At 49.9% G+C, this 15,603-nt stretch overlaps 1 protein-coding gene across 1 annotated transcript in view; it reads left to right on the top strand.

Moving 5' to 3' along the window:
- UBAP1L (ubiquitin associated protein 1 like) overlaps window positions 1-1,674 on the top strand; it is a 27,811-nt gene extending 26,137 nt beyond the window's left edge. The window contains exon 5 of the mRNA XM_007105138.4: window positions 838-1,674. Within this exon, the coding sequence (XP_007105200.2) occupies window positions 838-972 (135 nt within the window). The 3' untranslated portion in view covers window positions 973-1,674. The remainder of the gene's footprint in view (window positions 1-837) is intronic.
- The last annotated feature ends 13,929 nt before the right edge of the window (window positions 1,675-15,603 follow it).

Below are 15,603 nucleotides of genomic sequence, written 5' to 3'. Positions count from 1 at the left end.
TAGGGGAAAGGGAAGGGGAAGGGATAGGGTAGGGGAAGGGGAAGGGAAGGGGTAGGGGAGGGGGAAGGGGAAGGGGTGGGAAGGAAGCAGGAGGGAGGGCTTTAGTGTTATTTAACTGAATCAACACAACAAACATTGACTTTCACTCCTTGTCAGACACCCAGACAGGAGCCAGATAGGTAGCAGAAAGGTGCTTGAACTCTACTCGGGGAGTGTGCCACCTACCTGGAAACCCAGAATGCATGCGGCTGTGGTCCCAGTAGGAGGACATTCTAAGTGCCTGATGAATGTGACCTGTCCACAACTGGCAGTTGGCCCAGGCCCAGCAGTCTTCACAGAGGCTGAGGGAGGGATGCAGGGGTGGAAGAGGTGCCGAGGAGGAGGAGCGAGGAGGGGCAGGGAAGTTTCAAGCACTGGGACCCGAGGAGGAAGGCAGGCAGAGGCTGTGCTGTGTGAGACCTTGGCAGGGTTTGGGGCCTGGACAGAGACCCTGTGTTGTGCATCCTCTGGGCACCAGTATGCAGCCTTCCTCTTCCTGCCCCAGTGCAGCACCCGAGCACAGGGAGTCAGGAGCGAGCCAGAGTGGGGAAAGAAAGCCGGACAGAGAGAGCTGGCAGCCTGGCTGGGCTCCCCTTCCTTGGCACAGGAAGGGAGGTTTGAGCCCATGTCACTGAGGTACAAGGAAACCACAGGTGCTGCCCAGGATCAGGCTCACCTGGCCTGTGGGGGTCACAGCTTTCTGGGGGTATGTACAGTGGGCACCTGGGAGGGGGCTCCCCAGGGCAGAGGCCCGGCCTCACAGAGTCCCCCACGCCCTCTCTGCCTCCTGTTCCTCAGGCAGGGGAGTTCCTGCGCCTCTCAGAGCAGTTCAGTGACATGGGCTTCCAGCAGGACCGGATCAAGGAGGTGCTGCTGGTCCACGGCAACCGCCGTGAGCAAGCCCTGGAGGAGCTGGTAGCCTGCGCCCAGTGACCCTGGACTCACCTCGCAGTGCCCATGGATCCCTGGCAGTCCATCCTGACTGTATTATGAAGACCACATAAGAATAACAAATTGATGCATACTCGTTGTAAAAATGCAAATGATGCCAAGGGTGGGAATAAATACTGTAAAGGAGGCAAAACTTTACCCACCTTAGGATTTCAACTGGGGCTCTTTAACAAAAAGATAGATTAACCAAAAAAAAAAAAAGGTTTATTAATGCATGCGGCACACATCATGCCTAAGAAACTTCAATGAAAAGTAACTCAAAATAGCAGTTTAGAACTCTGGCTTATATAGCATCTTCAACAAAGAACAATAAATTTGTAGAGAAATGACAGGACAAAGGAAAACAGTTTTAGGCTTCCAAGGATGGCAAACTGTGGGAAGGTAAATATATGGGAGGGAACTAATAGAGTAAGGTTTGTTTGTAGGTTCCCCTGGTACATTTCTGGGCTGACAAGAATCTGTCTCCAGAAAAGGAGAATTTATATCCTGCCTTTAAGCAGAAAAGAGGGGAAGGGTAGAGAGAGCTTTTCCTGCATTTGCTGCTTCTTAATTGCCTTCAGCTCAAAATAATTATGTCAAAGAGGCATATTTTGGGGTGACAGTCTGGTTTCCTTCAATACCAGAAGAATCAGCTAAAAGAGTTAAAAGTGGTTCCTTGTGGGGAGGGACAGATGGAGTTGCATAGGCGAGGAACTTTGTGTTTTCATATAAGCTGTGTAAAATGACCTATATTTGATTCTTTAAACTATGGGCATTAGTAACTTTGAGTTTAAGAAAATTAAAACAAATAAATGATGTGCAGTTCTTTAGGTCCTGTAGGTTTCTGGTCTTGGGGTGCAAAGAATATCTAACTGTGGGTCAGAAGACCTAATTCTGATTTTGGTTCTGCTGATGACTGGCTCAAGACCTCTTTGGGCCTAAGTTTCCTTAGGATAAGTGGAGTGATTAGCCCTGACTGCTATCCATAAGAATGCCCTGGGGAGTTTGTTAAAATGTCCAAGGCCCCACTCCTGGATAATCTGATTCAGAAAGTCCAGCTTGGCAGCCCGTGGGAATCTGTTTTGTTTTTATAACAGGCTTTCTGGAGATTCTTTCTTTTTCTTTTTTTAATTGATTTTTTGGTTGTTATTGTTGACCCCCTTCACCCATTTCTCCCCCTTCCATCCCCCACCTCTGGCAACCACTAATCAGTTCTTTGTATCTATGAGCTTGTTTTTATTTGTTTCTTTGTTTTTTAATATCCCACATATGAGAGATCATACAGTATTTGTCTTTCTCTGTCTTATTTATTTCACTTAGCATAATACCCTCAAGTCCCATCCATGTTGTCATAAATGGCAAGATCTCATTCTTTTTTTACATGAATAATATTCCATTGTATATTTACACCACAGTTTCTTTATCCATGAATGCATCAATGGACACTTAGGTTGTTTCCATATCTTGGCTCTTGTAGATAGTGCAGCAATGAACATGGGGATGCAGATACCTTTGCAAGTTAGTGTTTTTGTTTTCTTTAGATAATATCCAGAAGTGGAATTGCCAGAGCATATGGTAGTTCTATTTTTAATTTTTTGAGGAACCGCCACACTGTTTTCCATAGTGACTGCACCAATATACATTCCCTCCCTTGAGAACTAACAGTTCTCAAGGGTTCCCTTTTCTCCACATCCTCACCAACACTTGCTATTTCTTGTCATTTTGATAATAGTCATTCTGACAGGTGTGAGATGGTATCTCATTGTGGTTTTGATTTGCATTTCCCTGATGATTAGTGATACTGAGCATCTTTTCATGTACATGTTGACCGCCTGTATGTCTTATTTGGGAAAAATGTCCTTTCAGTTCTGCCCATTTTTTAATCATATTGTGTGTTCTTTTTGCTGTTGAGTTGTATGAGTTCTTTATATATTTTGGATATTAGCTCCTTATCAGATATATGATTTGCAAATATTTTCTCTCATTATGTAGGTTGCCTCTTCATTTTGTTGATAGTTTCCTTTACTGTGCAAAAGCTTTTTAGTTTGATGTAGTCCCACTTGTTTATTTTTGCTTTTGTTGCATTTGCTTTGGGTGTCAGATTCAAAAAATCATCACCAGAACCGATGTCAAGGAGCTTACTGCCTATGTTTTCTTCTAGGAGTTTCATGGTTTCACGTCTAACATTCAAGTCTTTAATTCCCTTGAGTTAATTTTTGTGTGTGGTGTGAGATAGTGGTCGAGTTTTATTCTTTTGCATGTGACTGTCCAGTTTTCCCAACACCATTTATTGAAGAGACTGGCTGTCTTTTCCCCATTGTATATTCTTGGCTCCTTGATTGTAAATTAATTGACCACACATATGAGTGGGTTTACTTCTGGTTTCTCTATTCTGTTCCATTCATCTACGTGTCTATTTTTAGCCCAGTTATCTCTGGGGATTTTTATTCAGTGTAATGGGCCCATGGCTTCTGCTCTCACAATCTGTGGTCCTATGTCAGTCTTTCCTCATTTGGGGATTGGGCAGGTTGGGACCAAAGTTGTCTCCAGTCACCCCAGGCCTAGCTTCTGGAGGTCCCCAGGGATTGAGGGGACAAATTGCTGGAGCTGCTCATGACTCAGGCAAGCAGAGGTCAGAAGACAAGATGCTGATGCCTCTGCCCTTCTCAGCTGCCCTGAGCAATGACCTGCAGCAATTAGCACAGAACCAAAACCTCTCAGCCCCCTCCACCCAACAAACAGGGCTGGACCTGGAGTTGAGGCCTGTAAAAAATGCAAATAAAATCTTGTTTGAACATGCAGTGAGGACTTCTGGAGGCCTACACAGGCTTAAACAACAAGTTTGGGACTAGAACCCAGGTTTCCTGTGGCCCATCCAGCCCCTGGGTGCTTTCCACTAAGCCTCAATGCCTGCCAACTTGAAATTACATTAAAAATATTCTTTGGCCTTGAAACTTGCTTTAAATAACTTACAGGCAACATAAAACTATTTGAGAAATTGGTGAGATGGCATTAAGTTAGTCAAAAATAAAACTGCTCTTGGAAAAGACAGTAAAATTCAAATTCAATTTCTAAGATGTAATGTTAAATCTAAAGCTATTTATGTTTTGATTAAGGTAATCTGGCCTCAGTCTGCCACCTTATTAGGTCCCCTTGTTTAGAGGCGACCAGTTGGCTGGCCTCTCCCCCACGTCACAGGGCCTTCCTCCATGTCACTCTCCCATCCTTCTCCCATCTGCCCCAAACTTTCCCATCCCTAGAAAACTATTGCTTGGTTAAAAATGAGACATCAATGGGCACAGTTAGTTTAAATTATTTTTTAGGAGGTAGAATATTGTGGTAGTTAAAATCATAGACTCTGAAGTCAGATTTGGGCTGAAACTACAGCCCTATTACAAACTATCTATGTGACCTTTTGCAAGTCACATAACCTCTCTGTGCCTCAGTTCCTTATTCATAAAATATGGACATTAAAATTTCCCAGTTAGGATGATTGAACAGGAGAGTGTACAGGAAGCTTGTGACATGGCATCTAGTAGCTATTTACTTATTTATACATATTTATACCCTGCTTTGTTCTATAATCACTACTACCTTTACTCTGTCATCCTTCTCATTATCATTATGGTTAACAAATCTCCAGCATTTATAATCAAACTCAGAAAACCTGGGAGAACCTCTCCCCCAGTGACTCAGCCTCTTTGTTCAGCAGGGTTTAAGAAGGTGTTTTGAGCAGAGGATTCTGGGAGAAAGATAATCTCTACAGCTAACAGTAAGGGTCATTGGTGGCCCCTTGAAACAGCAGCAGATGACACACTCAGCTACCAGAAGCCAGAGTCTAAACAATGTGACCCTTGGAGAGGAAGCCAGGTGGATGGTCGAGTCAGGGGACCAGGTGGTGACCAAGGCCTGGCCCGAGGATGCAGAATGAAGCAAGTTCTCCCTGAGGCTTTGCTTTTACTTCTGTCCCCATATACTCTGTCTCCTCTTCTGTGTCCCAAACATGTTCCCTCAGAGACCCAGTGCCAGCAGGTTGAAGAAGCCCTCCTGACTCTGATGGGGAGGGTGTGGTGTGTGTGTGGGAGGCCCTCAGAAACTATTTCAGGCTGAAACCTCAAGTTCTTTGTGTGTTCCCTTCCCAGGGAAATGTGTGCCCTCTAACTAGCTGACCCTTCTGCCTCCTTCTTATAAGGACTTTTATGATTATATTGGGCCCATCTGGATAATCGCCCATCTCAAAATCCTTAACTTAATCACATCTGCAAAGTCCCTTTTACCATGTAAGGTAGATAACTCCAAGGATTAGGACATGGATGTCTTTGGGGAACCATTATTCAGTCCAGCACAGGGGGCAATGCTTAACCCAAAATAATACGTGACTAATGGTGGAATTTCAGGCAGTCACATAAGGGAGTTTTGCTGTGTTTTGCATTACTCTTTATACAAAGGACATTTCTATTTTGGAACAAAATGACAGTGGAGCAGGCCTTACCCAGGGGTCAGGGCCTGAGCCTGGGCCCTCACCAGGCTCAAGCTGACACAGCTGGCTCTTCTTCTCTCTCACCTCTAACAGGAGCCTCTGGGGCTCTTGCTTCAACTTGAGTCAACCTTCTGCAGCTGACAACATTCTCCTGGCACCGGGAGCAGTGCCAGCTGAGGGGCTGCCAGTGCCTCCTCTTGGCCCTGACACTTCCATTCTGGAGATAGTGGAGGAGGACACACCCTCAGGTCACAGTTGGCCTCCAAGGATCACGTGGAGGTGTCAGGAGCTTCCTCTTCCCGGACCCTCCTCCCCTCTCAGCCCCCTTCCTTCCACACTCCCTCCCTGCCCCCTCCCCATCCTGATCTCTCGCTGCCCTGTCTTCCTATCTTATCTGGTGATTAGAGAGGTGATTGTCGGCCCCTGCAGAGAAACACGCTTTGCCTTTTAAAAGAGGATTCAGGGAGACAGCAATGCTTACCTCATGAACAGTGGCTCATAAATGATAAAGTTTGGCTGAGTAAAAAGCCTGCCAAGGGATGGGGTGGCACTCCCAGGTTTCACCTTATTTCACCATCCATTCTGTCTCTTTTTAGGCTCACTTCAAGGAGGATTTGGGGCTTTGGGGAGCTCTGGAAAGAGTCTTTCCTAATGAGATTGGGGGAGGCTTCCAGAGCCCCTCCCTCAGGACAGGGCCTCCTGGTGCACACCTCCCCTCACCCTCTGACCCCAAGGGTGAGGGCTTTGTTTCCAGACATGCTGGGCTCAGAAGAACCCTTAAACAACCAGGAATCTCCTAGAAACTCCCTCTCTCTCTTATACCCACACACACACTGTCCTCAGGAGGAGTGAAGCCCCTGTCACAGGCATTCTCTGGAGCAGTTGTGGAGGTGTGTGCCTTCATGCCGGGGACAAAGTGATCCTGAGTGAGGTAAGAACTGATCGCTCAGCTCTACTCAAAGGCAGGCCCCACTCAAGCACCGAATCCTTTGTTAAGCACCTGCTCAGCTGTGCACTGGTCTCCCCGAGAAGGCGCTGCCCCTGTATTCCAGGTCTTACAGCCCAGCTGATGAGCTAAAACTACCACCAAACAACAACTCACTTACTAATCTTCCAGCCAATACAGCTTTACTGGGTGCCAGCTGGGTGCCAAGCCCTGCTGGGCCACGAGTGCAGGCAAGTGGGAAGAAGAATGAGAAATGGCCTGTCCTGGGGTGGGCGGCTTCCCGGTGCTCGGCTGGGCGGTGTAGGGCAGCGTGGCAGCTGGCTGGCAGCAGGTCAGAGCCTGTGCTGCTGATGCAGGGAAGGCGGAAGGACAGGCGGGCTTTGGCCCAGCGAGGACCTCTGGAGGTGGTACTTTTCCACCTCCTCCTATGGGGCTGGGTCCGAGCCTGCTGGCTCCACTCCCGGCCCAGCGGTGGGGCACCCACCCCGACGCCAACCTCCCCCTCTGCTGGCGGGTGGCTCTGCTTCCTGCCCATCTCCTCCCGAACCTGTCCTTATAAGGCCACCCACTCAGGAGACGTGTGTTCTGTGTCCTCTGGGAACTTGCCCATGCAACGTCATCTGCTGTTTTATTGCTCGAGATTTTTAACCTATGATTTTATTTATTTATTTTTTTTTTGACGTTAAGAAAATGTTTCCAGGCTGAACAGAGACATTCATTGGGTGCCGGGTGAGGGTAGAAGGATGAAAGCCAGGGGGCTGGGGAACCAGGGACCCAGGACAGTCCAGCCCAGGGCATGGCTTAATCACAGACTCTGAAACCCTCAGCAGCCAAGCAATGTCATGAGCCTCCGCTGACCCTGTGCTGGGCACAAGGAAGAGATGGGGGGTGGCGGGGAGAACATCAGGAGCTCCGCCATGGGGACAGACAGCTCCTAAGCCACCGATGCTGGTGCAGGGAGGGCAGCCTCCAGGCAGAGGTGAGCCCCCACCTGCAGGAGCTTGAGCCAGGCTGAGAGATGAACCTCAGGCTGGCACGAGGTGTCGACCAGGAGGGGGCACAACTGAGCTGGGTCTTGCAGGATGGGCAGGAGTTCTTCTCATGGAGAAGGAGAGGAAGGGCATTCCAGGCCGCTGTCACTCAGGCATGAGACCACCTGGGGTGGGAGGGAAGTGGTGAGCTCCTCAGTGTGCCTGGAGAGTTGTGGCTGGGCCTTGGGGAGTTTGGATTTGATGCTGCAGCCAGCGAGCTACAGAGTTGACACAGTGGTGCCAACATGGGGGATGGAAGGGAGACCATAGTGAGCACTGCTGTTTTCTGGCCACCCAGCTAGGGGCCATTCTCCCTTTTTTTGGTTGAGTATTTGGCAGAGTTTATTGATTTAGAAAGCAAACTTGGATAAACTTTTGGTTAGCCCCTCCCTTATTTTTAAATGATACCAGTGAACCTGGAGGAATTACCTCCCCCAGCTGTGGGTCATCTTGTTGTCAAAGTGCCCTGTCCTCTCCTGACCAGTGGGTGGGCACATGTCACCTGCACAGGGCCAGGCCAACTCTGGCGTGTCACCTTGAGCACACTCATTCTGTCCTTTCTCAGCCAGTGCTCTGACCTTCCCTGGGAGCCTGGAGCTACCCAACGTCCTTCCACTAGAATTCTGCTCTCCTTAACTTAGCCAAAGTTGGTTTCTCTTGCTGACAACCAAAGCACCTTGCTGGATGCAATGAGAGAATATGAGTAAAGGCAGCGCCAAATGGGGCAGAGGGTGTCCTGTCACCCCTCAAATCTAGAGAAAAGTCTAAGACTGTAAAGCAGGATGAGGGAAATATGGGCCAAGGCATGGGCAGCCAGGAGGCTTGGAGGTCCTGGGTCTCACCAAGGGACTTATTATATCCATCAGAGACACCTTGTGTTCCTGTAACTGCTGAAGGGGCACCTCCGTCATTCCATGTGAAGCCCTGGGGGTTGGGACCGAACCTGCTTTGTCTCTCTGCCCCCGTGCCTGGCGCAGCTTGTGGTAGAGGAGGTGCTCTGAGTGTCTGCAGAAGGAAGAGGGAGGAAGGTAGGGAAGGAGGGAAACCATGAAAGTTAGCCCTCTGGGGAGTGGCCATGCCAAAGGTAACTGGCTTCCATAGAGGTTTCACTGAATTGTCAGGTGAAAGACTCACCAGAAAGTATTAAGGGAAGCTCTGGGTACTTGGGATGACACTATCAGCACAGTGGTTTCAGGGGACAAAGGCAGCCGGTCCCCATTCCTTAGTGCCCAGCCCCTCAGAGCCTGGAGGGACCACGTGGCTGGGACCAGAGTGAGTAAGGCATGCTTGTGGCTGCTGGGAGGGTGCCGGTGCTAATCTGCACAAGGCCCCTAGTGCCCCGTGGAAGGGACAGAGGTCCAAGTTGGCTCATGGTCCCCATTATGTGCTCCTTTAGGGAGCACATGGCCCCTTTTTGATGGCAGCAGGGCTGGACAGAAACAAGCATGGGTCACTGTCCCTGAGCAGGCTGGAAGCAGTGACCATGCTCTCTGTGGTGGACCAGGCTGAGCTCTGAGGAGAGGAGTGGTTACTGCTGGTCAAGGAGGTGACCAGCCCTGTCTCTATGATGAGCAGCTTTGCTCTGCCTACCCCGATGCCAGGCTACGTGGGGGCAGGTGGCCAAGGAAATGGCTGAGTGATAATTGTTCTCGGGGTTCAAGGTAGGTCACTGCTGCTGAAGCTAAGAGAAGTATTTTGAGCTCCCCAAGGGTTCAGTGCCTTCGGGTACAGGGGCTGGGGCCCAAGGATCACAGGGATGACACTGCCTCAGTGTCTGGCGAGAGGACTCACGTGCCTGCCCTTCCACCCCACCAGGCCTGTGACCCTAAGACAGTGCAAGGTCCCGGGGTTACACTCTGGAGATAATGGCCAACCAGGAAGAATGGTGGAAGATGCTTTCAAGGCCAAAGGCCCTCTTTGAGGTTCCCAACCACACCATGTAGTCATTATTTGCCTTCTCCATCTGAAGCCAGAACGACTGCTACTGGCAAGATAACCCACTGACCTCGCCTGAGGGTGGAAAGTTTTCTGGGGTTTACTGACACTTGCTGAGGGCCTGGTACTATCCTAAGCTCCTTCTGTGTACTAGCTCGCTCACCACCCAAACAGTCTTCATTGACAGATGCCACCTGAGGCTCAGAGAGGTTAAGAACTGCCCAAGGTCACCTGGTCAAAAAGTGCTAGAACTGAGTTAGAATCCAGAAAGTCTGAGCTAGAAGCTGGAGCACTGGGTTCCCCTCACCACGGGCCTGCAGACACGTCCCCACACTTGACCACCAGTGAACATGCGCACACATCCCCTCACTTGACCACACAGCGAATGTGTGCACCAAAGGCTATCATCTTCAGTGACAGATGCAAAGTGGGGCTCAGAGAGGTAGAGCATTGGGCGCGACATCACCCAGCAAATGGGTGGCAGGGCTGGGCCTGGAATAAAATGTCTCTAGGGCTCCCTGCTGTCCCCTTCAGGACCCCTTGGTTAAACCTAGTAAAGGTCAGGTCTGGCCAGGGCAGTGGAGAACCAGGCCCTGCCTAGCGGCCAGGGCTGCAGACCTGCCTGGTCCCTAACTTGGGAGGGGGCAGCAGAAGCTGTGCTCCCTGGAGCTCCTGCATTTGGTTGTTTCATTCCCAGCCACTCCTCCAAGAGCTTCTAAAGGTCACTTTTTTCCCCTCAAATTCAAGTGGCTTGGGAGGCAAGGCCCTAGCTTCCGGTCACTGAGGCACCACCCCTTCTGGTAAGACATTTCTCTGGTTCCCATCACTGTGTAATCAGGCCAAGATACTGAGATGGACATTTTCCAGTACAGGCATATATCTCAGAGATATTGCAGGTTCGGTTCCAGACCACTTCAATAAAGCAAATATCACAATAAAGCGAGTCACACAAATTTTTTGGTTTCCCAGTGCGTGTAAAAATTATATTTACACTATATTGTATTCTACTGGGTTGGCCAAAAAGTCCGTTTGGGTTTTTCCATAAAATGTTATGTTATGGAAAATAACATAAAAACTAATGTTATCCATTGAGTTCACGGTCTTATATGAGCACAGTTCATGGCACCCCCAAACAATTATAACAGTAACATCTGATCACTGATCACCATAATAAATATAATAATAATGAAAACGTTTGAAATACGGTGAGAATTACCAAAATGGGACACAGAGACCCAAAGTAAGCAAGTGCTGTTGGAAAAATGGCGTGACACTTGCTCAACGCTGGGTTGCCACTAACTTTCAATTTGTAAAAAAAAAAGCAACATCTGCGAAGCACGATAAAGCGAAGCGCAGTAACACTAGGTAAGCCTGTATCCTTTGTTGTAGCAAACCAAGCCACTCGGTTACAGATGACCAGAGAGACGAGAGCCAGAGCGAACAGGGCACGTATCATGGCAGGAAAGAGATGGCAAGTCACATCACATCATTAGAGGAGACTTGAGGAAAGAGGCTGTTTACCAAGAGTGGAGGCTACTACTATAGGGGTAGTGCCAGGCTGGCAACAGTGGGGCTCTCACCATCCCCAGGCCTGCAGGGGGAGGGGAGAGGTGGCCAACACAACCTGGAGACTGAGAGGGCTGCACGGGAAGGGCGACCTGACAGGAGCTGTGACTCTGGTCACTGGAGGAAAAAAAGTCAGTGTGAGGCAGCCTGGCAAGGAGGGAGCCACCAACGAAGTCCCTGGACCTCCCACTCCTCCCTACCCCTCGTCTTCTTCAGGTGCCCCCATGGGGAGCCAAAATCAAGAGAGCCAGTGATATAACCCAAAGGGCAGCCTCCTGGGGCGGGAGGCAGGAGGAGGGGAGAGTGGATCTAGAGGGGCAGGAAGGGCGGTCGAGGGGCCTAGTATTGGAATTTGAGAAGCACGATATCTGTCTTCCATGGTCTCCACCTCAAACCCTTTCTATGGCTCCCTTTTCCTACAGAACAGGCCCACGTTCTCAGCCTGGCGTTCAAGGCTCTTCACACTCAGGCTCCAACCTCCTTCCCTCCTGGGAAAGCTACAGGGGCTTCCTGTGATCTACCTGCACAACAACTCTGTACGGTAAGCCTTATCATCCTCAACATTTTATAAAGAAACCGAGTTTGCCCAAGATGACACAGCTGGCAAGTGATGGAGCCGGAATATGAACCCAGGTCTCCTGATGCCAAAGCCGATGCTTACCTGTTCTGCCATCCTCCTTCCTCACTGAGTGATAAATGCGTGGACTGCAGGGCCATCCCACCCATGCCTGTCTCACAGAAAGGGTCTCAATAAGGAGTGAGGAGGGGGAGGGAGGAGAAAGGAATATGCATGGTGAGCATAACCTGTGCTAGCCTCTAGGTCATATTTGACTCTCATAACCATCCTCTGGGACAGGAATTACCCTCCCTGTCTAGAGTCGAGACACCTTAATATCAGAAAGGTAAAGAGGGCTTCCCTGGTGGCGCAGTGGTTGAGAGTCCGCCTGCCGATGCGGGGGACACGGGTTCGTGCCCCGGTCCGGTAAGATCCCACATGCCGCGGAGCAGCTAGGCCCGTGAGCCATGGCCGCTGAGCCTGCACGTCCGGAGCCTGTGCTCCGCAACGGGAGAGGCCACAGCAGTGAGAGAGGCCCGCGTACCGCAAAAAAAAAAAAAAAAAGGACCCCTTTACCGCTTTTGTTAGTTGCTGAGGTGCCAGAGAGAGAGGCTCCCCACTTCAGCTAGGGCAGAATCATGAGGGTTGCAGAGGACACTGCTGGGATGAGTCCCGGGAGATCCCCCTCCATGGGGGTCCCGTATTCCATGGCCACAATGTGCCTGCTCAGAGGTGGCCTGTCTGCCCGACAGCTGTGTCTCCCACCAGCACAGTTAAACTTGCCACTGTTCCTGGGAAGTGACAGCAACTTGAAGCAAAGCAATTAGGATGAAATAAAGAGGCCCAGCTGCTTGGGGCCAAAGGAAAATAAACAGACCAGCCCTGTGTGTATTCCACCGCCAAGAGGAGCAATTCTTCATAGGATGATTAGCACTTCCAATTCCCGTCTCCTCCCCTCCACTGGAGCCGGAGAAGTGGCCTCTGAGCTGCCGCTGTTCTGAGATCCCACTCTTCCCACGGTGTGCTGTGCACCCCACAGCTCATCACCCTCTCATGAAGGTCTCCCCTGGTCATCCGCCCACCCCACCCCTTGCCAGAAATGATACCCCTCTCCTCTGAAATCCGACAGCCTCTCTCTGTGGGTTTTTCCGTTGATTGATTGACCATGTGATTAATTTGTTTATTCTTTTGACATCCATTGAGCACCATTCATTCATTCAAAAATTTTTTAAGCCCCTACTATGTTCTGTTCACTGTCCAGGTGATACAGTAGTGAACAAACAGACACAAATCTCTGCCCTCATGGAGCTCAACTTTAGTAGATGGAAACACACACTAAACAAGTAAAAATAGAGCATAGGAGATGATGCTAGATGCTATGGAGAGAAATAAAACAGGAAAAGGAGTAGGGAATGCAGAGAAGGGGGAGGTAGATTTTACGTAGGGTGGTCAGGAAAAGCCTCAGAATGAAAGTGACATTTGGGCAAAGGCCCATAGGAGGTGGGGAGTGAGCCGGGCGGCTAAGGGAGGGAGGTGTGCCCGGCAGAGGGACACGGTGCAAAGGCCCTGAGGTGGGAGTGTGCTCGGGGTACTTGAAGAAGAGCAATGAAGCCAGGGGGAGAGCGGTGATAGATAAAGTCAGGGAGGAAATGGGCAGGGGATCCTGAAAGGACTTGGGCTTTGACTCAAGGGAGATGAGGAGCACCCAGGGGTCTGAGCAGAAAAGCAACAGGGTCTGGCTGGCGCATCATGAGGTTGACTCTGCCCACGTGAGCAGGCCGAAGAGAGGCCAGCAGGGAAGCAGGCCCTGGGTAGAGTGTGGGAGGGGCTGGTGTCTCCTTCTGCCTCTGTCAGGCAGGCTATGTAAGCAAACCAGGATAATTCCCAGGGAGAGGAAAGCTTGGGGTGCAGGGCATCCAGAGTCAGGGTGAAGGAGAAAGTTTGTAAAAGACTGGAGAGAGCTCCAGAGAGTGGGGCTACAGGACTGTCATCGAGGTTCAGGAAGATGCTCCTTGCTGCATTAAGCCGTGTGTGTGTGTGTGTGTGTGCGTGTGTGCGTGTGCGTGTAGAGCTCTCTGGAAGGACAAACTTCTTAGAGTGTCCCTATGGGTAGGCACAGGGGCTACAGGACTGTCATCGAGGTTCAGGAAGATGCTCCTTGCTGCATTAAGCCGTGTGTGTGTGTGTGTGTGCGTGTGTGCGTGTGCGTGTAGAGCTCTCTGGAAGGACAAACTTCTTAGAGTGTCCCTATGGGTAGGCACAGAGAGATTTCAAACCCAGCCTTCTGGGCTTAGTAACCTCTAAGTATCCTGTAATTTGCCATCCTGCAGCTGGCTCGCATCCCCAAACACCTTCATGCAGTGGTCAAGTCTGGATGCCAGGGTATGAGAGGCTGAGAATCCCAAGTCCTGGTCCCAGGTCCTTGCTCTTCCACTTGACTGGCTGTGTGACTTTGGGTGACTCATTTCAGCTTTCTGCTGATTTCCTCACCTGCCAACCAGACATGGTAACCATCCTTGCTGGGGGTGGCAGGCTATAGGAAGAAACAATGGACCCTGACCTGTGAGGCCAGAGGGTAAGGTGGGCTGGATTGTGAAAACCTCCCCACACTGTGAGAGGGAGGGAGTATCTGTCAAAGTGCAGATACCCACCCGGGCCTTCAGTCATTAACACCCTCGTGAAGGGGGCCATTCCTCTACCAGCTAGATCCTAAGGCAAGAGAACCCAGGACAGTTAATTTTCCTATCTCAGGAGGAGGAGGGAAAGGGCTGAGTCCAGGGGGGCAGATGAACCTCAAGAAGAAGAGGCACAGAGAGAAGGGTAACAGGGAGGGGAGTGTAAAGGAGACTGGCAGAACTACCCGTCCGTCCCAGGATGTCAGTCAAGCAGGGAGGCAGCGACAGAAAACAGCACATGGCCCTGGGTTCAAAGCCGGGCTCTGCCACTTCCTACCTGTGCCTCTTTTAGTCACCCACGACCTTTGGGTGTTTGGGGGTTTTTTTTTCCTTTATCTTTAAGAAGGGAGTGGGGATGTTGCCAAGCTGCCTACCACTTAAAATTCTTACAAAGCTTAAATAAGTCCACTGTGGGAACGCTCTCTGTGAACGCTGTGCTATTACACATAAAAGGCATCTCAGAAAGGGTTGGTCTAGACCTAAGGACGACCGAACGCTGGAGCCAGCAGGCCTGTCTGGGCTGGTCCACGCAGCCAGCTCTAAAAGCCGACAAACAAAGCTTTGTGGGTTGAGAGAGCAGATGAGCTAATGGATCTCAAGACTGCAAGTGCGCTTAGCACTGATCAGGAGGAGTGAGCAAGGAGGAGAGCCGTCTGTGCTGTTAAGAAAAATTATACGTAACTTGAAAATAGGCAAAAGGAGGACTGCATGTCCTTTCAGTGTCATTCTGGGGCAGAGTTGAAGCACTAAGAGTTATTTAATTCTCTAGGAGACTGTGCCTTTGTTCTACAATTTACTATTGATTAGGGTCCTGACCTTGTAAAGTTACATGCTAACGTAGCTGCATGTACAAGTAGGTATGTGCGTGTAGGTGAAGATGAAAATGAATTTAGTCCAGTAGAGAACCACAAAAGTTACGGTTTTATTCCCTGTAAGACACCAACCGGCTTTACCTCTACCTTGGCAAACTTATTTCAGTGTATCCTTCCCAACAAAATATTCAGATCTCTTGTCTCTCAAATGTGCCTTTGAACCAGCCCTACCATTCTTTTGGTTCCCTTATTAATGAGTTAGATAAATCTTTGACATGTGAATAAAATTACATATTGATGGAACAAAAAAGTGAGGGGCTCTGTGGCATGGGCCAGTCACTTGACCTCTGAACCTCACACATCTCAGCTGGGAGAAGGTACCCAACTCCCATGACTGAGGTAAGGCTGCAGTGGGGACATGGATGTGAAAGTACTTTGCACATCATTCACAGGATGCAAAAGTCAGGATTTATTATTGTGACTCATCAGATTAGGTTAATCCAGGCCTAAAAGGTCCCAGGCTTCTGAGGGCAGCATTCTCCAGAGCTTGGAACAGAAACATAGGTCAGGGGAAAAGGCAGTGAGGGGCAGCCCAGACACTAGGCTCCATGCCCAGGAGGTGCCAGGCTGATG

Source organism: Physeter macrocephalus, chromosome 11 (genome assembly GCF_002837175.3).
Source record: "Physeter macrocephalus isolate SW-GA chromosome 11, ASM283717v5, whole genome shotgun sequence".
NCBI classification, from domain to species: Eukaryota; Metazoa; Chordata; class Mammalia; order Artiodactyla; family Physeteridae; genus Physeter; species Physeter macrocephalus.
This window is presented reverse-complemented; position numbering and strand designations above follow the sequence as displayed.